Below are 23,515 nucleotides of genomic sequence, written 5' to 3' on the forward strand. Positions count from 1 at the left end.
TTTTTAGTTTTCTTCCCATACAGCAAACACTATTAATACCATCATACTTTCTCCAGAGATGATATGGATTAGACCAAATGGAAAGTTACCATGGCTACCGCAGTGTTATTTTTGGTATGAGAAATTCATGCCAAGAGAAGCAGTATACATGGTCAAGAACTGGAGCTTTATTTCCTCTTTGCTATCAGGCAATCAATCCCAATTTAATTTTGAAACTCTAATTGCAACGGAAACTAATTATGAGCAGCAAGATCTGAAACCCCTAATTAAAGTGGGAGTCAATAAAGCGACTCGGCATTATCAATTGGGGCACCACTGGCGGGATGGGGGATGAAGTACAAGCAGATTTCTTTCCCAAGTAACTAGCTAAGCAAAACAAAACAGGGAGACTCATCTTGAGGGTGCAGTTGGGGAACCCTAAGTTGGGACCAAGGGCTACAGTTTCCAGCAAGTGAGCAGGTCAGGCCTTCTCTCTGTACTATGAAGACTTCGACAAACTGTGAATAGAGTAGGAAGTCCAGGTGGACAGAAGGGAGTTTCTACCCATAGTCAACCACTGACAGTGGCCACGGTGGAGAGGTAGAGAGTGGACAAGCTGAAGGACAGCTGGATCTGACTACCCCATATATTAAGTGGCCTTTTCTATATATTATGCAGCCTTGGGGCCGTAACTGCAGAAAAACAGGTACCCAAACAGAAGCTCATCCCTCAGACCCAGATATTTTAGGCTGACTCCCTCACACACTCAATGCTGAGTTGCACTTTACTGAATTAGCAGAAGTTGGCTTGTGGAAGGACTTCTATTAGCGTGAAACCCACTGCCAATCCCCGAAGTGCACCATACCCTTTGGGACCTCCCAGTCTATCTTGGAAGCTTTAAAATACTGTTAATGGCATGACTTCATCTGCCCCACACTTGAACGATCCATATTTAGGCCAGAAACCACATGGACTTCGCATCACTCCACTGGGCTCCAGGAGAGAAAGAGGCTCAAGTTGGGAAGGGAATGCTTCTAACCAATGATTAATTACTCATCCTCTGTCAAATTTATTGACAAAGGGACAGAAATGAACACTCCTACCAGGGATCAAAATCAGTGGAAGCTCACCCTTTTCCCACTCTGTATATTTTTATACAAAAAGGTTTTCGCCCACTAACAGGTAGTTTTCCTGACTTTTTAAAAAGCATATTGAGAAAAAAGAAGCAGAACATCATAATCCTGTTGCAGCCTTTTCAAAGGTGATGAATAAGCCAGTCCCACAGGAGAGGGAGCTCTGCTTCAGAGTGGGAAGCATTCCTTAAGAGCTTTCAGAGTCCAATTTCCCAGGAATAAACGAGGTCCGCAGTCAGGCTGGGGCCGACAGGCTTTTTCCAAGGCAGACAAACCCCAAGATCCACAAAAGCCTATATTAATCTTAATTCCTAGTGCGTCACAAGCAGCAACATAGAACACAGGCCTCATCTTGAATTAGCCAAAGGAGGTTCTCTGAATAAAGATAGTGTATTGACATATTATACAAAGCTCTTGGCACTGGTGTTTTATAACAAATGTTAAAATGTGAGCAGTAAAGACAACAACAGTTCTGAACCCCGAGATGTTTTGAAACCTGGCTGCAATTTGAAAGGAAATATTGTGTGGCTTCTGTACATTATGTAGATTATTGATATGTAATGACCAGCAGGATAAACAGAGAAAAGGGCTCAGCCACCTTGCGTTCATTAGAAATGAAGAGAGACAAAGAGAGAAAGAAGAAAAATTGCTCTGTCTTATTGAGCTACTTTAGTATAAAGTTTCAGCCTAGGGAGAACTGAAAGTGTCCTGAAAAACAGCTTCAGCCCAAAACAGACACGGAGCGCCGTTCTGTGCCACTGGGCTCTGCTTCCAGGGGAGGTACACCACTAGGGGCTTTTGAAGACCCATCAGTCAAAGAAAGCACCTCTGTTTTTACAATCAGCAAGCTGCAAACTTTTATCTATTGCCCTTTAGGAAACTAATGCTTTCAGGGTCCCCCAAAAGATTGATAGATGTACTTTATTTCCAAACCAAACCTACCTTGACTCCAATGAAAGACTTGCGGTGATAGAAGCAGCACAGAGCTGCTGAGAAGGCGTGGAAAGCACTGCATTCCTTAGGCATCTTTTGGTCTTCAGTCCCGGGGACCACACACTTTCTTCAGGGTTAAAAGAAAGGGGGCTTTGGGTGTTAAAGCCCTAGCCCACCACAGCAGCTGTGCTGCTTCTGCCCAGAAGTCAGGGAAGTCGGCAGCCGGGGGAGTGAGTCGGCTCCTTCTCCCAGGCTAGTCTGGGACTTTTCCCCTCTGCTGAAGCCAATACGATCCACTCGCTCAATTCTCGCAGGCTGGTGTCCAGCCTGCCATGCACACAGTGCCAGAAATTCTCATGTGACCAGACTTGCTTTCTGATGAAATTCTAACCCCTCTTAGAAGAGGCCTTGGGCTTTAGCTGTCCCCTCAATTGAGAGACCAGGCAGAAATCATTAGCAGCCCCTCTCCCCCAACCCAGCATTTCCTTCTGGGACTGAACTGTACCATGCCACCTGCTCCTAGTGGTTCTGTTTGCTTGTCACTCCAGCAACCAGAGGTTTAAGGAAGCAGGGCAAGTTGTACATTCACACCACCTTGTTATGAACAGAAGGCTCCTTTGAGGAAAGGAGGTGGCCTAAAAGTGACTTTCCCTGGGAGAAATCCTAGATGTCCTAAGTAACCCAGGCAGGATCCCTGTCCTCACTCTCCCAAGCCCACCTCCAGAGCTGTTTATTTTTAATTAAGATGCTCCTGGCAGCCAGTTTGCAGCTGATAACGTTGGCATAGTCATCGCTACTGGCAAAGCAATATTGCCTTTTGGTGTTTAATTAGCAAGTCTGTCAGCAAACACCCTAAGCGCCCTATGCCCTCCCACCTGGCTGTGCAGCCTGTTGGGAGGATGGGGACCATGTACCCACTTCTGATTCAACTGTTTGTCCTACACTCTCCTTTAAATCCTTCACTTTAATTACTCATCGCCACTCTGATTACCCACTTTGTGTAACCTGCACACAAACCTCACATCCAACGCAGCCAAGCAAGGCCCTCCTGGATTCCCTGCAATCTGAGGCCTCTACCCTTACCAAGAGCCGCATGACACCTTCAGGGAAAACTAACTGCTTTTCCTCTTTCATTCCAGTTATAGCGGATACTCAACGAGTCTTTTTTTTTTTTTTTTTTAATCAAATCCAGGTTTCTGCCTGTAGCTCTTCCTCTCCTATCCACTCCATATATTAACTTTTTGTGGCTTCAGTCTCAAATATGGAATGTGTCCTGAAGCTTTCTAAAACTTCACACAGGCAGAAACTTGTAATGAGGAAGAAACAGGACCTATTCAGTCCAGAAAGGAACAATACCAGATGAGGCACGATGGAGGTATGAGAAATATCCAACGGGATTAGCGTCAAATCCTCAGAAGACCTTGGACTAGGTCCTTTGGACTAGGTCAAGTCTGCCTACAAAAATAGGGAATTGTTCTGGGCCCAGTGAGCAGGTATGGAGATCCACAGTCTCACACCCATGCAAGGGCAAGGGCCCGGCCTAATCAACGTGTCAACATGGGGATGGAGCTGCTAAGTGAGGCTCTATTGTCACAGGCGATGACTTCCTTTCTGCTTTCCTCCCTCACTCCTTCTCCTCTCTGACTCTGGGGATCTGGTCTACAGTCCTGAGGACTCCCAGGCCACAGAAAGTCCACCAGAGAACCTAGAAGGAAGCACCAAGGTGGCAGAACTCAGAAGGGTTTTCTGAGCTGGAAGAGCCCTTGAAGACTGTCCTCCAAGGTCCAGTACTGCATCTGCGAGGAAGTGTTTTCTGGCTTGCCCTCATTTCCATTAGATGGGGTTCAAAAGGTAAGTCCATGTGAGCAGCCAGGCCCAGGCCCCAGGAGTTCTGTGGGCATGACTCATCAATCAGGCCACTGGCCACCACAGAAGGGGCCATTTTCACCTGGTATACTCCTTGGAGAGCAAATAACAATTCCTCCAAGCTAAAAACCTCCCCAAGAGGCTAGACAGGCACCATCCCAGGCCTGGGAAAAGGGAGGGGAGCAGTGCCTGAAATCCTGCACAGAAATTCGTGAGATTAGTCAGCCAAGAGATTCTCAAGCCCAGACACCCTTTCCCCAGAAATCGTGAATGAAATGCATTCCTGAAAGTAATATGCAAATAACTCAGACATGTAAATCACATAGAATTACGAATAAAGTGCTCCAGAGCCAGGGTAAAAACAAAATCAAAGACACTTAGGTCACTGTGGAATCACAGCTCTTGTTACCTGAGGATTTCTCTGTTTATTCTAAGAAATATCTCCAAAATATCCAAAGAATTTGTTCCACCAGGATTAAATCATGACTAATCTTATTAGGTAACTGTTTCCTAAGCATCTTTTATTTTTATTTCACACCAAAAATAATTTCTGAAGCAGCACTCAAAGGTTTTAATCAATTTTCTCCCGAAACGGTCAAGGAGAGAGACTAAAATAATGTGTTGTTTTTGTAACTAAAGATGATAATTGCAGGCATTCTCAAAGTGTCCTTCACTGACTTGTTAAACTTTAAAATGTTGCCTATTTATGCTGATCAATTCCTCCCATTCTCCCCACAATGATTACTCTATTCCAGTTACGAGGAAATACAGGGCCAGACCCGTGTACCACTCAGCAGAGAACAAAGGGCCAGGGACTCCAACTTCAGACTGCAGAACTTGGTATCTGATCACACAGAAACACAAATAGATTTTTTAATGTTTTATAATTAAACCTGTTACTCACATAGCCCCGTTGAGGGGCTGTGACCTGGGGCAGTGGGCCACTTTCTGATGATCTGGTACATGGGATTTGGGACTCATCAAATTTGGATGCAGGGCTTTCTAAACACCATGACCCTTTAGGGACAGGGGAGGGCATTTCTAAGGAATTCCCAGGGACTGAGAACGGGAGGGACCCAGTCAGGCAGCTCTGAGCTCTGGAAGAGGTCCCACAGGGTGAACTGCACCGCCCCTCTCTGGCTGCCTGGAAGGCTCACTCCTTTGCACCAAGGGAACACCTGTGATTAAAGCCATGGCTGGGAAGCCAGGTGGGTCCTTGAAGGAAACCTCCATTACCTCAGGTCAAATGTTGCCCACCCCTCAATTCAAAAAGAGGGTTAAAGCAGGCCAGAGGAAGACCCCTGCATAAGCACTGCCCTCAATGCCAGTTTTTCCTTGGGCAGCCCTAATACTAACCTGCCCTATTTAGTAACCATGGAAACAGGAGCTGCCTGCCAGCCACATCAGCGGACACAAGCTTCCTGTTGGCAGCAGCCCTGGGCTGACAAGGGCCAAGAGAGTGAGTGCAGAGTCCTTTTCCCAAAGCGCCACGGCCCCCGCTAGAAGATTAGGCTCCCAGTGAGGTAGGCCCTCTCTCCAACAGGGCATGGAGGGAGACAGCACGAGAAAGATATGCCTGCAGGTACCTGCTTTTCACTGTTTCAGCACATCTGGAACACAATACTGCCCATAGCCCCAAACCCTCCCCAAAGCAGCCCAGAATCAGGGCCTCAAGCCTTACACTGAGGCACTCTTGGGCTTTGTCAAGCAGCCCCATGGACAGTGACTCTCTGCCCATGGCTAGAGGACAGTAACTCACCCCAGGCTTCAAGGCCTGGCTCGTTCCTGCCCAAAGTGACATCAGTCAGGGGTGACCACCAGTCATCATGATCAGAACAGCTCAAAACATCTTGTGGCAACTACTAAGACCCTTTATCCTACTCCCTCTCCCCTAAAGATCAATGCTTTCTGGCTTTTTGCTTCCCCTAAACCCCAGTGATCTGGCTCTCGGTGAAAAAAGACAGCTTTAATGAGCTAGGGCATGAGGCTGATGGAACCAGGTCCATCTTTCCTGGTGCCCTGGGAAGTAGGCAATGATTAGAATGGACCTTGCCCCACTCAGCACCAGCCTGGTGTCACGGTGAGGACACCCTCGGCAGACTCGGCTCCATGGAGAGCAGTGTGGCAGATGCCTGGGAAGCCCTAGGCAGATAAGGGGGCTAGTTGATTCGCAGCCCTGCTTCTCAAGACTTCCCCAGCACCCACCCTGTCTCTGCCTGATTCTGAACAAAGCCAGGAGCTCACACACCTTCCACAGAGTCAGAGGGCCTGAGGGAGGAGAGCTGAGAAACCGGGGAGGACAGGAGGAGAGGACTTTGCGCAAGAGGTCAGCTCCTCTTCCAGCCAGGCTCAGTCGCTATAGAAGCTGCCAAAGACAGTTCTACACATTTCCCTATATGCAAATCTGATTGATTTCTTGTTCCAAAAGGGAACACAAATGAGACTCAGCGGGAGGAGGGCAGGCAACAATGCCTGCGCCCTCTGGCCCCCTTTGTGTATTGCTGTGGACAAGATGTTCACCTGCCCTGGTGAACACAGAGGGTGCATTTAGGAGTGTTTGCTGTAGTTATCCTGGTCTAACAGTTTCCCCAGATTCCTCAAGGGGCTGAAAGAGTATGGCTGTTAAATGGTCTCTATCCGGAAGCAGTACTGATCTGCCTAGCACACAAACAAAGAGACTAAGTACAGTCTTCACAGATTTCTCTCTGCTGGGCCTTCTGTCTTCCCTTACCAATTTCTGTTTCTCTAACTAGCTATTAAAATTGTATAACTGAGTAACGTGAAGCAAAATTAGGCACTGTGCCCTGTTTTGCTTTCTTAACTATCGCACACAGCTCTGCCCCATTCACCTCTCTACCACTACCACCTAGTTCCTGGTGTCACCCCAGAAATCTTATGCAAGCTCAATTTTCTGTTTTTAGCATTAAGGCAAAAATAAATAAAAGCAAAAGAAAAAAGAACACATACACGACATAATCCCAAGCTCTCAAATGGCAGACTCATTATCTGATGATCTTGGCCTTCTTTGAGATTCTATGAAAGTCATGGGCCCTCCTTCTAGAGCAAAAGACACATACTTGCAATGCTTTACAATTAGAACTTGTCCAACCCACCTTATTATGTTGTTGTTCATTTTGTTCTGTTTTAGGCATTTAGCAGCCTGAAACCATGGGTGTTTTTTGTTGTTGTTGTTGTTGTTTTTTATTTTTTTTGAAATGGAATCTCACTCTGTCACCAGGCTGGAGTGCAGTGGTACAATCTCAGCTCACTGCAACCTCCACCTCCCAGGTTCGAGCAATTCTCCTGCCTCAGCCTCCCGAGTAGCTGGGACTACAGGCGCAGGCCACCACACCAATTTTTTTTTAAATTGTATTTTAGTAGAGACAGGGTTTCACCATGCTGGCCAGGATGGTCTCAATCTCCTGACCTCGTGATCCACCCACCTCGGCCTCCCAAGGTGCTGGGATTACAGGCGTGAGCCATTGCTCCTGGCTGAAGCCATGATTTTTAGTTTCTGTCTCTAGTGATAAGTGGAAAAGAAGGATGAAGAAGGGGCTTTACTGGTCCAACCAGAGACAGAAACTAAGAACCCCTTCTCCCTCTTGGACACCTCTGCTTCAGGGGATTCTTGTATCCACTGAAGCCCATCCATACACCCCTTGGAGTCTTATCCATTCAAGATGATTCACCACCTATTTCCCAAGATTCCTTTTCTTCTACACTTACTATGCAAGCAATTACACCTGGAGCAATCACTTCCTTCTCCTGCCATCTCAGCTCCTGGGTTTTCTTTGTTGTACACTTTTTTCTTTCCCTTTCCTTCCACTTTTGGTAGGCATGAGCTATGTAAGCAATAGGCAATGACCACAAAGCCCTTCAGAGGTCCCTCCCATGCAAAGTGCCACAGAAATGGGCAGAGGGGCATCTGCGGGGCCCTCTGGAGGCCTTACCAGCCAGGAACTGCTGCCTCTCTCCCATCTCCACTGTGCCAGTTCTCTCCCAGCTGGTATACTTAGGAGCTGGTACAATAAAGAAACTTTTAAGAGCTTTTAGCCTTAAAATATATGTTACTCATTAAATTTTAAAACTGCTTATTAAAATACCACATATGGTTTTAATCACACTTGCTCAGATGTCTCAGGATTTTCTACTCCAGAGTCTCTGTCATGTTAGGAGTTAACAGGCAGCAGGTGTATCCACAGCATCTGCCCACATGACCCTAATCCAGGGAACTTCTGGGTTCATCCACAACTACCAGCTCTCCATGTACCACCCTTGTCTGAGCCAATCTGACTGGGGATCCTGTGGGCCCCCTCTGCCTATGGGGCTTGGGTGACACCCCTTCTTTCCCATTGCCTTGGGACCAGGCTGGTTGCAGAATCAGACTTCAACCCCAGTCCTGATTGGATGCCCTTCAGAATCCTCACTCCTCCAGCCCCACCTCCCCCTGCCCTGGCCCTGCAATTCAGCCCCGGGAACAGATCTCCCATGTGTGTTTAGCATCCCCAGAGAACCACCTCTCATATGCTGACTCCTTCATACTTCCCTGGCCTGTATTACTGGGTTGTCTGATACCAACTAATTCTAGAACTACAACTGTGTCTGCTATAGCTCCTCGGATGCTGTGACCCCTCTGTCCTCTCTAGACTTTCTGTGTCCTCCCAGATACTGCCTTCTGCCTAGATCTCCTTCTCTCAAGTCCCTAATGGCAGGAATCTGCCAGAGTTACAGTGCATTCTTCCAAAGCCACCCATCCCTATCTCCACCCAGAAAGGCTGCCAAGTGGTTGAGTGGATGAACCAGCCTGCAAGGGATCACCTGCCTAGGAAGGCAGGAACCCAGGGGTGGAGGGCGGGGTCTGTACCAGGTGAGAGATGGAGTCAGGAGTAACCACACCCATTCCAGCCTGGAGAGAAAATGGTCTTATAAATCGCTTCTCTATTGTCAAGCAAATTCTAGCCATGTAAACAAAATATTTCAGTGGGAAAATATCCCTTTTTCATGGTCATAAGCTGACCATGGGCATTACCATCTGAGAGATGTACTGGATAATTCCGCATCCTGCCAAAGTAGCTGTGAAAATCAGTCCAGATGAGAAGTTCTGAACCTAGGGGTGGACTGGGGCTTCCATGGGCCACTAGAAACTGTATACAAACTGTTGTGTTCACTGAAGAGAGGGATTATTACTTTTACCCAATCTCAGAGTCATGTGACCAAAAAATTCCTTCTGATCCAGAAAGGCTTTCAGTGGCATGTGAGAAAGGAGGTGAGAATACTCTGGTGGTCACAGAAGTGAGTAACGACCGATAAAGCATCCTGGCTGGCCACCTTGCACATACCCGGGCTGTAGCAGGGATGTGGCTGGTAAGAGGAGGGGATAGATAGCCTTGAGGCAAGTAGTATTGCAGTTCCTAATGGTCACTGGAGCAGCTTTAACTAGCATGGGAATCCTTCACTCAGTGGGTGGAAGGACTTTCTTTGCATGTTATACTTAGAACAGAAAAACCCTCCTCACCACGGACTTCAGAGACGCCTTAAAGAAGAATGCAGCAGTCACAGACACCGTTTCGCCCCACTCACCCTGTGTGCAAGGTCCCCAGGAGCCCGCATTTCTTTTTTTTTTTTGAGACAGAGTCTCACTCTGTCGTCCAGGCTGGAGTGCAGCGGCGTAATCTCGGCTCACTGTAAGCTCCGCCTCCCAGGTTCAAGCGATTCTCCTTCCTCAGCTTCCCGAGTAGATGGGACTATAGGCACCTGCCACCATGCCTGGCTAATTTTTGTATTTTTAGTAGAAATGGGGTTTCATTATATTGGCCAGGCTGGTCTCGAACTCCTGACCTTGTGATCCACCCTCTTAAGCCTCCCAAATCCTGCTGGGATTACTGGCATGAGCCACCACGCCTGGCCAGGAGCCAGCATTTCTACAGAGAACTTTTACCATAGTGTCCTATTTCATACTCATACTAGGAGAGGAGTATTAAGTATTATTATCTCCATTTCACATGTGGGATCAAACAGCTCTTAAAGTTAATGATTAAAACAACAACGAATCAGAATGGCTGGCTCTATCTGCTGTGATGAGGGAAGCATGGAGAACACCTGGTCACCAGAAGTGCTTTATCTTATGCAAATCTGAAAGGCAGACCTCCCTCCAACTGAGGGACAGATACTCTTGGCAACACAGACAGCAGATCTCATCTGCAATAGTCCATCAGAGAGCCTAGTCCGCTAACAGCTGAAAGGAAACGGCAGGGCTGGGACAGATGGATGCTGACGTCAGAATCTGAGAACAACCAGGAGGCAACAAGAAGGGCTAAGGGACCGCCTTTGTCACATGGAAACACAAACAGTACGCCTTCCTCTACAGGAAGAGGCCAACTCAGAGGGTTCTGGGCATGGAAGGATCTCATTGACTGCCGGCCAGTTTCTTCACTTCCTAACGTAGTCAACTGCCAAGCACAATGCTGTCTCCAGGAGTGACATCCAGAAGATCAACATTTGCCCTTCCTGGTGCCAAGGTGGGGACAATGAATTCTTTTGCCAGTGGCTCAAGGATTTGGGTATACCTTGCAGTGTATACCCAAATGGGTGGAAGGGCTGGGTGGAGGAAGGGAGAATTACTAGAGAGAGCAGCAGAAACCCATCTGCGTAACTCTCCAGGAACATCAGGCCTCCCGGTTGGGTCACTTGTGATAAGAGGTGGGAATCTGTCCAAGGACAAGCTATAGATCGCTGAGGATCCACATCCCCTCTGGACACCCCCACCCCCTGCCCATAACTTCTCTGTAACAGCAGTGAATCTGGCAAACTTGGAGGCAATAGGTATCCAGTACATAAACGAGGAGGGAGATAAACTAGGGAAAGATGGGAATAGGACTTGAAAAGATTTTTTTTTTGCAAAACTTAGCATTCATGTGTCAACATTTTATATATGTATCCTGAATAGAGATAACGGAAATATAGCAGAATATACTTCTGATCCTAAAAATGTAGGGGGGTAAATGGTATAGATAGCAGGTGGTGGCTATTATATTTAAAAGCTTTACTGAGTAGCATGTGTATTCATTCTTTAAATGGATGTGTGAGCCAATCAGAATACGGAACTCTGAACGGTCCAAGAGTGAGCAGGTGAATGACATGAGACCAAACAGAGTCCTTCCCTGAGACTTTTCAAACAAGGGCTGAGGGAGACATCCCCTTTTCCCCTTGGACCACAAGCTTTAAGAATATAAGCCTAGAGCAGCCCACAGCCAGGCCCCACTGCATAAAGAAGCTGATGGAAGAGACTGTGGCCAAAGTGCTGAGAGAAGCAGATGCAAGAGACTAAGGTCCTAAAAATGTTTTCCTTCCCAGAAGTAGTCATCAACCCAGGCCACTCCACCCCTGCCCTTCCCAGAGGTAAATTTCCTAGCTCACACCATCAATTTGCGTTTACAGGCTCACCTTATCAGTGTAAGATTAAAACTTGAGATGAAGATGTAACATACTGTGTTGGGCTATGTTGGAGATTATGTGTATAAAATGTCATCTCTGTATCTGAGAAACGCTACAAGGAGCCAACATGAACTGATGTTACATGAAAACATGCATATTATACACCCATTAATGATAGGGTTGTGCACTCATGTGTCAGCAATGAATGGAAATTAATGGTGTTTTGCAGTCTATTCCAGGGACTTCCATGGAAATAACTGAGTTGTCTTGAGTTTTTAAGGATAATGATGACATGAATCTGCCTCTAGGAAGAGGGAGAGGGATTCCTATTGTTGGAATGTCCTATGCCACTGGTGTAGGGGTGAGTTCTGCTCCCACACCCAGCACGTCCCAGCCAGGGGAAAGCATGAACCAACTGCACTCTCAGCCCTGTTTATGTGGCATCAGCACCATCAGCTCCTGGAGAATGTTTCCAAAAGGCTATTCTGCTATGTGGAAGGCCACAGGACCCAATTCAGAGGTACTGGCTGAGACACTCCCTTTCTGACACCAGGTGAGCTTTTCCTGGTACAGTCACCTGGGAGGGCAACCCTCATGACTTCTTTCCAGGTCAAAGGACAGGATGTTTATAACATCTCCAAATCACATTCGAATCTTCCCAAATGTGCTCCTTAGACAGTCCTTAGGTGGACATGGCCTGGAAGTTTGGGAGCCCCTGCTCTTAGTCTGTGTGGGCCCACTGGGGTTTCCTTCTCCCCTTGCTATTATTCTACTTGTCCCAGTAAGAAGCCCTAGCTCCAACCCTGTCCTCCAGGGTTCAGCTACTGAAGCACTCATTAAAATGACTGGTGCCCTTGTCTGTTGGCCTCACGACCCATGTCTTATTGTCATCATCAGAAAGCCTGAACATGATAGGGGCCCACTGAACATCTAGAGATAGCTCAGGGATTCTCAACCTAGGGTCCACAAACACCTGGAACTAAGATGTGCAATAAGTGTGCATGCATATTTCTAGAGACGTGGCTCTTATTCATGATATTTGCAAAAAGGTAGGGGCCCTTCCCTCTCTCCCTGAAACTAGTTCAGAACTGCAGAGGTGTGAGGGATGACAGGCCACACAGAAGTTATGCTTGTCACTGGGTGAGTCAGCCTTGCCAGCTTCCGGCTGAATTAGGGCTGCTTCCCACTTTGGCCGTAAGAGTCATTTTACTCTCTCAAACTCTGAACTAGGTGGGGATTCCAAACTGGGAGAGGCTTCCAGAATGCAGTAATTCCCAACTCATACCACCTGTACTCTGTTCAAGTAATCCTGAAATCACGAGGTAAGGGGACTTGACTCCGTTCTGTCAAGGCTTTCGTGTAGAGACCATGAGGAGACAGAGTGGAGGTGACTGAATCGGGATGGATTCAACTGAACCACACAGACCCCTTCAAAATACACCCACCTGGGCTTGGTAAAAATTAGAATCCAGCTGGAGACTGGTGGTCACAGGAAACAGTCCATCAGCTTCCTTATTTCTTCTGTACAAAAAGCTCTTTTGAGAGTGTGAATGGGGGCTTTATATAGTAAGTTCTCATCTACAGGCTAATAAATATGTGAAATGGCTTCTCAGACCAGGTTCCTGCAGCCTGGACACTGAGGTCATTCAAGAAACAATTAGATGCCATCTGGAGAGGGCTGGGACTCAAAAGGAAATTGCCTTGAAGGGCCAAACAGCATGCTCTCATTCCCAGAGTCTGACACATCCTTATCTTCATTCACATAAAGGACGGATGGAGCTCAGCCAGCAAATCCACACTGGGAGCACAGAAGGAGCCAAGGTTGCAGCAATTAATAAAAGCTTAAGGATCAGGAGAATGCGCACTTCCAGCCTGCTGCAAGTAAATGGATGCCTCCAACAAATTTCTCCCTCGACTGCACTTGCACATTCAAGCAGAGCACCCTGCCATAACCCCAGCCTTGGCCCCACCAAGCTGGGGGTTTTCAGAGTTTTAATGTAAAGCAATGAGAGGAGAGTTACAATTGCTTCTGGCCTAGCACTTTACAGTATATGATAAGCAACCAGATCTTTACATTATATCATGACTTGGTTATGTTACATAGAGTTAGCGTTTCTAGAGGCGTCACAATCCACTCCACTGCAAGCAACAGGCCCACAATTGAGAACGCTTACTTCGAGGATTGACTCTCAATTTTTTCCTTATTTTTAAATGAAAATTTAATGTCTTTTTTATATTAATAACCAGTCTCTTTAAATGTAAATGCAACTGTTGGGCAAGCTGAGCTTAAAAGTAAACTTTGCTAGAGAAATAAATATGGACTTAGATAAACAAGAGGGGATTATTTGTGTTTTAAGTGTTTTTGCAGCTTTTAGTCTCTTAAGTAGCAAAAGACCCTCTGGTACAGTGGTGCCCAAAGTGTGGTCTACAGGCTGGTCTGCAGGCTGGGGGAGGGGGGTTTCTGGAGGTCTGAGAGGTCAAAACTTATTTTCATCATGATACTGAGACATTTTTTACCTGTTTCACTGCTGGTGGTGCAGAAGCTATGACGGGTGAATTCCTGGTGCCTCAGCACAAAGCAAGGCTGAGGCACCAAACTCTACCAGGGGCCATTGCACTCTTGACTCCCACTGGCTCAAAGAATTGAAGAAAAAGAGCCAGTTCCACCTAGAAGTCTTTGATGAAGCAGTGAGAATTACTCACTTTATTAAATCTGGGCCCTCGAGTACATGTCTGTTTAGTATTCTGTACAATGGAACAGGACATGCACAGAAAACAATTCTGCCGCGTTTCCAAGCACAGAGTTTGTCTGAAGGAAAAGCAACTGTGCAATTGAATCGTGGGCTCAACTAGCTGCTTTTTCGTGGAACACAGTTTCTACTTCAAAGAATGTCTGACAAACTTGGTTATTCAGACTTGGGTATTTATTTGGCAGCCATTTTCTGAAAAACGAACAAAGTGAGCCTGTTACTTCAAGGAAAACAACAGACAGTGTTTGTTGCCAAGGATAAAATTCCAGGTTTCAAGTGAAAACTAGAATTTTGGAAAACGTGTATTTACCACATGAGTTTGACAGCTTTCCAATACTTTAATGATTTTTCTGATGAGATCGGTGGTCATATTAATGAATGTGAGTTTTGATATTACATAGTGAAATATGTAACATTTATAAGATCTGCATAACTTATAAACCAATATTTTTCAAATGGCCAATGCATGATGATATAAACTTATGCATGGGTATAAGATCCATTCAAATTGCAAGAGAGATCCATTCAAATTGAATTTTAAGGAAATAAAACAAGGTCATTGACAAGATTTCAGAGTCCACACTGCAGTTAACCTCTAAGGAACTACAACTTGTTGAGTTCTAGTCTAGTATCAAAGACCAACATCTGTAATGATTTGAAGAGGCTATTAAAATACTCTTCCCTTTCTGAACTACATACTTGTGCAGGGCCACATTATTTGAGACTTCAACCAAAATAACATAAAACAACAGAGTGAACACTGAAGCAAATATAAGGATCAAGTTGTGTTCTATCAGACACTAAAGAGATCTGCAAATATGTAAAACAATGTCATTCTTACCACAAATGTACATTCACTGGTATATAATGGGTTTACTCTTATTTTTAAATGAATAAACATTACATGAAATGCTCATTAAGTAAAAATAAATAAACATTTAAAAATATTCCACTTTAATTTCTAACATGATGAGTATCAATAGCTAGAAGTCACATAACAAAAACTTTTTAGGGTCCTCAATAATTTTTAAGAGGTCTTGAGACAAAAGACTTCAAGCACTTCTGTTCTAATATTTACTTGCTTTACATAATTTTGATTGAGCCACAAGTTTTCAGTATCTTACCTATGGAGTAGACTAAGGTATACAATTACAGGGGTGTTTTTATTTTTATAAGTAACTATCATAAAAACACTATTAGAAAAACATTAGAAACTGAGAAAAATGTAAGAAACAACAAATAAAAAGAATCTTTCAGTTGCCAAGACGTTTTATTTTGACCCATTATGTGACACTGAATCATTCTACTCCTAGATTTTTATCTTCTGAAAATTCTTGCACAAACACACACCAAGCCACCTCCACCGACAACAGCACCATCCTACCAGTATCAAGCGTGGCTCCTCTCTTCCCCCACCTCATGTCCAATCCATCAAGAAGGGCTGATGGCTCCTAGAACCCCCTTCTTTACCACCTTCCCTGCTCTCACAGGTCCAAACTACCATCATCTCTCATCTGGACAATCACAGTGGCCTCCCCATTGGTCTCCCTGCTTCAGCCCCTGTCCCCTGCAGTCTAGCAGCAACACAGAAGCCAAAGTGAACCTGAGATGCCTCCCATCTTATTCCAGAAAAAATTAAAGTCCTTACTCTGACACGCAATCCCTCGCACATCACCTTCTGCCGCTCTAACACCAGCTGCTTTCACCAGCTCGAGCCTCTGGCCTCCTGGTTCCTCCATGGAAGAGGCGGGCCCTGGCTTCAAAGCTTTGCCCTTCTTCTTCCCCTTAGACATCACAGTTAACTTGTATTTCCACTCAAAAGTCACCTTCTTGGTGAGGCCTTCCCTGGTCACCCTGTCTAAAATTTAATGTCCCCTTACCCCAACTTTCATAGCTCCTTTCCCTGACGCATCTTTTCTGCTAAGCACTCATCGTCAGCTAACAGGATTGACTTGATTGTCTTTCTTATTGTCTTCCCAGTCCTCCACCCCCAGAGTAAAAGCTCCATGGGGGCAGGGATATTGTTTTGTTCACTGCTGTATCCTCAGCCCCTGGAACAGTGACCAGCACAGGGAAGAGACTCAACAAATATTTACCAAATGACTATGTACTAACCACAAAACTGTTTCTAACAGAATATTAGCAAAACCCAAATGTCAGTAGGGAACTAGTGAACTATAACTGTATTTCATACAATGGAATACTGGGTACCCACTCGAAAGGAGGGAGGCCCATACGTTTAACATGGAATGATGTCCAACGAAAAAAGCAACTTGCAAAGTTATATGGAGTTAGATACATTGGCAATAAATAAATACAACTCCTCCCAAACTCATTGTTCTCTGAACAACGTGATCTTCTCGGAATCTCTTTTCTGATTCAAGAGAAGAAGGCTCCTCCCACTGCTTCTCCCAAGGCTCCTCCCACTGTTCTCTCCTGCTCCAGTTAGCCTGAGCACATGCTGTCTCCCAGGCAGGCGGTCTTCTGCCTTACCCAATACCAGCATCCTTCCTGCCAAGCCTAGACATTTTTTCAGATACCAAATCACGATTCAAATACAAGCTGTTCCCAGGAAACTTCTTGGTTACCAGAGGGAACTTTAGGCCAAATGCAAACCTCCTATCTCAAAATCTACATACAGTATCATAGCATTTTAGAGCTCTTCGTTCAAGAACATTGACAATTCTAATAAAATTCCTTGACAATTTAAATCTGCCTTTTCATGTATTGTAAACACAGCTCTTCTTTCTGAAGTTGAATACAATGTCCTGACACGCTATTACATTTAATATTAAAAGCTTTCAGAATATTTAGAAACCGAATTGTAGCCAAATGTTGAACTGTTGTGACACTGATGACCACTAGAGGGCAGAGCTTAACAGCAAATGATTCTAAAGCGAGCCATCCAGGCCTCTCATTTTGGTGTTGAAGTTAGATTCCCTATAGTTAACAAGATCTCCCAAAGAGTAGACCTGTTAGAATCTCTCAGCTTCCCTAATAACTGGGTCTTAAGTCTATCTCTAAAAGGCCTTCAGCATGTGGCCTAACTTTCATTCCCACTGTGACTATCTCAGGTCAGACTCCTTAGAAACACTTTCTTTCCTGAGAAAGTGTTATCTCAGGTAACACTTTCCTGCCACCTGGTCTGACCTGACTGAACAATTACAAACACATGGTATATACTAAAAAATATCTGTTGAAAGAGCCACTGCAGTCAAAAATCTTCAAGCTTGGCACTTTCTCCATTTCACCAAGGGTCAGGCCTCCCTGGTGTGGCCCATCTCAAAATGGAAAATTTCTCCTACTGAGGTGGTAGCACTTAAGGACTGAAATATAAGGCTTTAACTTGCCTTTTTTTGTTTGTTTTGATACAGAGTCTTGCTCTGTCACCCAGGCAGGAGTGCAGTGGCGCGATCTTTGCTCACTGCAACCTCTACCTCTCAGGTTCAAGCAATTCTCCTGCCTCAGCCTCCTGAGTAGCTGGGATTACGGGCACACGCCACCATGCCCGGCTAATTTTTGTATTTTTTTAGTAGTCAGGGGCTTCACCATGTTGGCCAAGCTGGTTTCAAACTTCTGACCTTGTGATCCGCCTGCCTCGGCCTCCCAAAGTGCTGGGATTACAGGCATGAGCCACCACACCTGGCCTAGCTTGCTTTTTAAGCTCAGGCTTATTGGGTATAATTTGCATTCAGCAAAAGTCACCCTTTTTAGTACAATTCCATGAGCACTGACAAACAACCCAGCTGGGTAACTATCACTACAATCATCATATTTCTATTTCTATCGTCCCCAAAAGCTCCCTGGTGCACTTCATCTCTTCCCCAACCTCTTTTCAACCATTTATTTGTTTTCTGTCACTATAAGTTTTGCCTTTTCCAGAATATCATACAAATGTAACTATAGAGTATGTAGCCTTTGAGATTGTCTACTTTCACTCAATGTAATGTATTCAGGATTCATGCATGATATGGTTTGGCTGTGTCCCCACCCAAATCTCATCTCGAATTCCCACGTGTTGTGGGAGGGACCTGGTGGGAGGTAATTGAATCATGGGGGCAGGTCTTTCCCATGCTGTTCTCATGATAGTAAATAAGTCTCATGAGATCTGATGTTTAAAATGGGGAGTTTCGGCTGGGCGCGATGGCTCATGCCTATAATCCTAGCACTTTGGGATGTCGAGGTGGGCGGATCATTTGAGGTCAGGAGTGCGAGACCAGGCTGGCCAACACGGCAAAACCCCACCTCTACTAAAAACACAAAAAAATTAGCTGGGCATGGTGGCCCATGCCTGTAATCCCAGTTACTTGGGAAGCTGAGGGAGGAAAATTGCTTGAACCCAGGAAGTGGAGGTTGCAATGAGCCAAGATCATGCCACTGCACTCCAGCCAGGGCAACATAGTGAGACTCTGTTTCTTAAAAAAATAAGTAAATAAAAGTCCATTCCTCTTTATGGTTAAATAATATGCCACTGTATGAGTATACTACTTTTTTCCAGTTGAAGGACTTTGGGGTTGTCTCCAGTTGTTTTTGTCAATTATGAATAATATCACTATAAACATGGATATAGACTTTTATACGGACATGTGTTTTCATAAGGTTTTACTTTTTATAAATGGCCACATTTTCACAGACCCGAAGGATAAGATTCCACTGAATGAGGGAGACTATCGTCCATACCTAGGATGTGGGAACATCCTACCTCAGCATTTTTCGTAACTATAGTAACACCAAACCTCCCAAGAATATTTGCAGAGAATGTTTTTGGGGTGGAGTGGAAGAAGTTGGATGGGAGCTCCCTTTCGTCCCTCTGCATGTGGGCCCTAGAGCGGGCCAGGGCTGTTTTACATTCACTGCTGGCGGCGTTTGATCTCTGGTCCCACAGGGGCCAGCGCTGGCTCTGCCAATGTGCACACTCAGGCAAAAACCTGCAGAGCCAGCCAATCAGCCCATTATTTGGTTCATATAACTTGTTAAAATCTCATGGAATGTACAGCGTGCCATTGTTTTTGTAAGTCCCTTTCATACTTTGCGAGCTGGCTAATTCAGAGCAGACTGGCCTGCTTTCCTGCTGGAAGAAAAGGCTTCCCTCAAAGACAGCTATTTAACTGTGACCATGGCTGCAGCCATCTTGAGCACAAAAAGGGAGCTGAAGTCACGTCACCCCTTCTCCACTGAGGTCTCTGGCAGCCAGGGCACTTATTCTTGGTGCTGGAATTTGCATAATTACTCCTTTTTAAATATGCTGGATGACCTAATGTATCTCCAGTTGGCTGCAGGAAATGGCCTTGCTGAGATCTAAGGCTTGGATGGCCTGTAACATCTATAGACCTAGAAGACCCTTTGGGAAGGAGAATTTTCGGAGCATTGACCCCACAAAGGACAGCTTCCTGAGTTTCTCTGGGGTCATCTGTACTGTGAAGGGAGAAGCTGCAGGGCGCTGTCCCCACTGAGAATAACAGCTGCAGCCTTGCCCTTTCTTCTCCTAGCCTGCGCATCAAGCTCAGAGACTGTAGGTCATTCTATTACAGCTCACAGTGGGTCTAACAAGAACCCACCAAGGCTGACTACAAAAGAAAGAGGACATGCGTTCACTAGGAATCTAGCCAGGAACAAAAGGCTGCATTCCGTCCTGACACTCCTCACTGCAGTCGCCTGGAGAGCAGGCCTTTGTCCACAGGCGGGCAAGCGTGCTGTTTACAGCCTGGCTACAAAAAACCACTTGCCTACTCACCGCTAATTTGAAAAAAACAGGCATTCCAATATTTTTTTCCACTTCACCATATTTTCTAATATATCTTATTTGGTGACAATTTATTTAAAAATGGAAAATGTATAATAAACACTTCTTCTAAAAGAAAAATCACCCAGCCCTGCCCTAGCCAATCACTTCCTCCCTTAAAAAACTACAGCTTAAATCACCCCCAGAAAAAGAACTCTTTACTAAAATAACTGTAGGGCTGGTGTGTGAAGAGGCCAAAAAGAATTAGTCTTGGCCCAGCATGGTGGCTCGTATCTGTAATCCCAGCACTTTGGGAGGCTGAGACAGGAGTATCACTTGAGGCCAACAGTTCCAGACAAAGCCTGGGCAACATAGTGAGACCCTGTTTTTATAAAAAATAAGAAAAAAATAGTCAGGCATGGTGGTGGTCATCTGTGGTCCCAGTTACTTGAGGGGGCTGAGGTGGGAGGATTGCTTGAGCCAAGTAGTTCAAGGCTTCGGTGAGCTATGATCAAGCCACTGCACTCCAGCCTGGATAACACTCCAGCCTGGATAACAGAGTAAGCCCCTGTCTCAAAAAACAAAATAAACAAAACAGCACTAGTCTTGAGCCTAAAAGGAATATAGGTACAAAGGGGAAGGAGAAAATGTAAATTTTTTTTTTTTTTTTTGAGACGGAGTCTTGCTGTGTTGCCCAGGCTGGAGTGCAATGGCCCAATCTTGGCTCACTGCAACCTCCACCTCCCAGGTTCAAGCAATTCTCCTGCCTCAGCCTCCTGAGTCGCTGGGATTACAGGCACCTGCCACCATGCCCGGCTAATTTTTGTATTTTTAGTAGAGTTGGGGTTTCACCATGCTGGTCAGGCTGGTCTCGAACTTCTGACCTCAGGTTTTCCACCCACCTCGGCTTCCCAAAGTGCTGGGATTACAGGCGTGAGCCACCGCACCCAGAGGAGATAACATACATTTATATTTAGTGCAGGTTGTGGGGGCAACTTCTGAAGCTTAAAGATGCAGTTCCAGGGGTAAATAAAAGGAAGAGAATGATAAAGAGTGGAAGTGAGCCTAGGCTTCATAGCTTTAAAGAGGGTTACAGAAGTGAACCAAAATGGATCACAGAGTAATGTAGGAGTGCTGGGGTAACTTCCACTCTTCTGGGAACACCGTGGTGGCAGTTATGATCCATCATGGCCTTGGTCTTCATATCCAAGATACAACATGAAATGGTCTCCTGTTCCAATCAATATGGCAATCTTAGGATCAACAGGGATATCACACAATTAAGAACTCCTTACCACTGGCTACAAGATTTTCCTCTCCAGCCTATTCTAGATATGGAGAATCCTAAAAACTTAAGCTAGAAGGAACATTAGCCCACCCCAAGGTTTCTATTGTGGGGACAATGGAACCCACAGAGAGCAGGTGGCAAATCCAGGGTCATATTACTAATTAGAACAAGAGAGTGGGCTGGGTGTGGTGGCTCACGCCTGTAATCCTAGCATTTTGGGAGGCCGAGGTGGGGGGGTGGATCACAAGGTCAGGAGATTGAGACCATCCTGGTTAACACCGTGAAACTCCATCTCTACTAAAAATACAAAAAATTAGCCAGGTGTGGTGGCGGGCGCCTGTAGTCCCAGTTACTTGGGAGGCTGAGGCAGGAGAAGCGCTTGAACCAGAGAGGCGGAGGTTGCAGTGACCCAAGATTACGCCACTATACTCCAGTCTGGGCGACAGAGCAAGACTCTGTCTCAAAACAAAACAAAAAGAACCAGAGTGTGGACCCAGCTCCCTCGCTGGGGTGGGGGGTCTCAGGGGATGTGAATCTCTGTTGGAAAACTATCTGGGAAGGGGAACACATGGAGCTGTTATCATTTATTAACATTTCAGCACTACTATTTTATCAAATTTTCTAAGCAATGAGGTAAAAATCTGGCCAAATGCAATGGGACAGTGAGTAGATTCAGCAGTATAGAGATAAAATTCTACTTCATAATTTTGCCTAGGGTTATTGGCTCTAAAAGATATTTCCTCCTATTAAAAAAAAAATGTTTGGTTTTATCTAGGGTAAGGTATGCTAGGTACGCAGAGGAAAATTCCAGAGCTGTATGCCAGGAACCGAAGTCACTAACTACGTGGTAAACAGCAGGAGGAAGGTGGAGCCACTCTGGAGGGTTCGGCTTTCCAATCTGGAAAAAATCTTTCCTTTCAATCTTGTGAAATAGAATCAATTACGTTTGACCACAGAAAAGGCCCTCATAATTAGACAAAAGTTAAAACCAAACTCTCAAGATGATCATGTTCTGAGCTACTGTGGGGGGGAAAATATTGTGAGGCGAGAAGGCTAGGAAAAACGGGGAAAAAAAAGAAAAGAAAAGAAAAATTCTCTCCTTTAAGTGCCGGAATTAAAGAGACAGAAACAGTGAGGAATGAGATCCCCAAATCCCTGGGCTACTTTGGATCTGCAATTTATTTTCCTCTCACATCCAAATATCAAATTGAGCCTTTGGGGTCGTGGTGCTGTCAGAAGTCCCAGCAGGAGGCCAGCCTGCTGGACAAGGTAAAAGAGCTGCCAAGCAGCCCTGGGGCTTCCCAGCCACGCATATTTTCCTCCATTCCACTTGGGATGAACGACCGGTAGCTAAGCAACCAAGAAACTGGTCCCCTTTCACCCGGCATGAACGTACTGCAACACAAAGGGTGCGCGGTGCTAGAAGGACACACATACAAACTGCCAGAGCTGAACACTGGATTCTTTCTCCACCCAGCTCTCTCCTGCCATGACACTGCAGTCCTGTCGCCCCACCAGCTACGAGAGTCAGCCTCAGTACCTTGTCTCTCCCAGACCCGAGGAGGCAGGAGGCAGGAGGCAGTCCCAGACCTCTCTCTTCTATCTGGGCACTGAAAAAAACAAGGGAAGATGGCTGGAAAGTCTCTGATGGGGAGGGGAGAAGCATTTTTTTTTTTTTTTTTTTTTTTTGAGACGGAGTCTCACTCTTGTCGCCCGGGCTGGAATGCAATGGTGCAATCTCAGCTCACTGCAATCTCCACCTCCTGGGTTCAAGCGATTCTCCTGCCTCAGCCTCCTGCGTAGCTAGGATTACAGAGGCCTGCCACCACACCCGACTAATTTTTGTATTTTTAGTAGAAACGGGGTTTCACCATGTTGGCCAGGCTGGTCTCGAACTCCTGACCTCGGGTGATCCACCCGCCTTGGCCTCCCAAAGTGCTGGGATTACAGGTGTGAGCCACAGGGCCCGGCAAGGAAGCAGCATTTAAAGACACAGGGAGGGAGGGAGACCTGGGGCTGGAGCTCCTGCCAGTATTTGGACTGCTATCTGTTGGCCACAACTGGGTGCTTCCCCTGCCCGGATGAGACTCAGGATAGGATAAGACTCTCCCCATTCTGGGGTCAAAATGGATCCTAAAGTTTGGCTTCGTGATGCTTGTTTTTTCGACCAATGAATCTGAACCCACTGGAAGGGGTCTTTATGAGACAACATAATTCACATAGAACTACTTTTCTCTAAGCTCAAGAGGCAGTCAGTGCACAAGGGGATTGTAGACAAGAAGAAGTTAAGGGGGTCAAACTGCACCTCAGTTTATCTGCAACTCTCTCACCTCCCTTGATTTATCTCCAGCCATGAGGCACCAGCTGGCATCAACTTATGAGGCCTTCCTGGCACTAGTCAGCCTGGCTC

General features: G+C 45.8%; 1 protein-coding gene and 1 long non-coding RNA gene across 3 annotated transcripts in view; one reads left to right on the forward strand and one right to left on the reverse strand.

The window, feature by feature from the left end:
- The window catches only part of BCAR3 (BCAR3 adaptor protein, NSP family member), a 117,255-nt gene that overhangs the window by 50,749 nt on the left and 42,991 nt on the right, over window positions 1-23,515 (reverse strand). The window contains exon 1 of one of the 2 annotated variants that reach the window (XM_030936763.1): window positions 2,055-2,353. The exons of the other annotated variant lie outside the window; for it this stretch is intronic. Coding sequence (XP_030792623.1) covers window positions 2,055-2,138 — 84 coding nt within the window. The 5' untranslated portion in view covers window positions 2,139-2,353. Of the gene's footprint in view, window positions 1-2,054; window positions 2,354-23,515 lie in introns of those variants that run through there. 2 annotated transcript variants of the gene reach the window in all.
- On the forward strand, window positions 10,301-13,586 carry LOC115899232. Its single transcript, XR_004058940.1, has 4 exons — window positions 10,301-10,429; window positions 11,654-11,865; window positions 12,576-12,667; window positions 13,114-13,586. It is a non-coding gene; the product is annotated as an uncharacterized LOC115899232 (long non-coding RNA).

Source organism: Rhinopithecus roxellana, chromosome 8 (genome assembly GCF_007565055.1).
Source record: "Rhinopithecus roxellana isolate Shanxi Qingling chromosome 8, ASM756505v1, whole genome shotgun sequence".
NCBI classification, from domain to species: Eukaryota; Metazoa; Chordata; class Mammalia; order Primates; family Cercopithecidae; genus Rhinopithecus; species Rhinopithecus roxellana.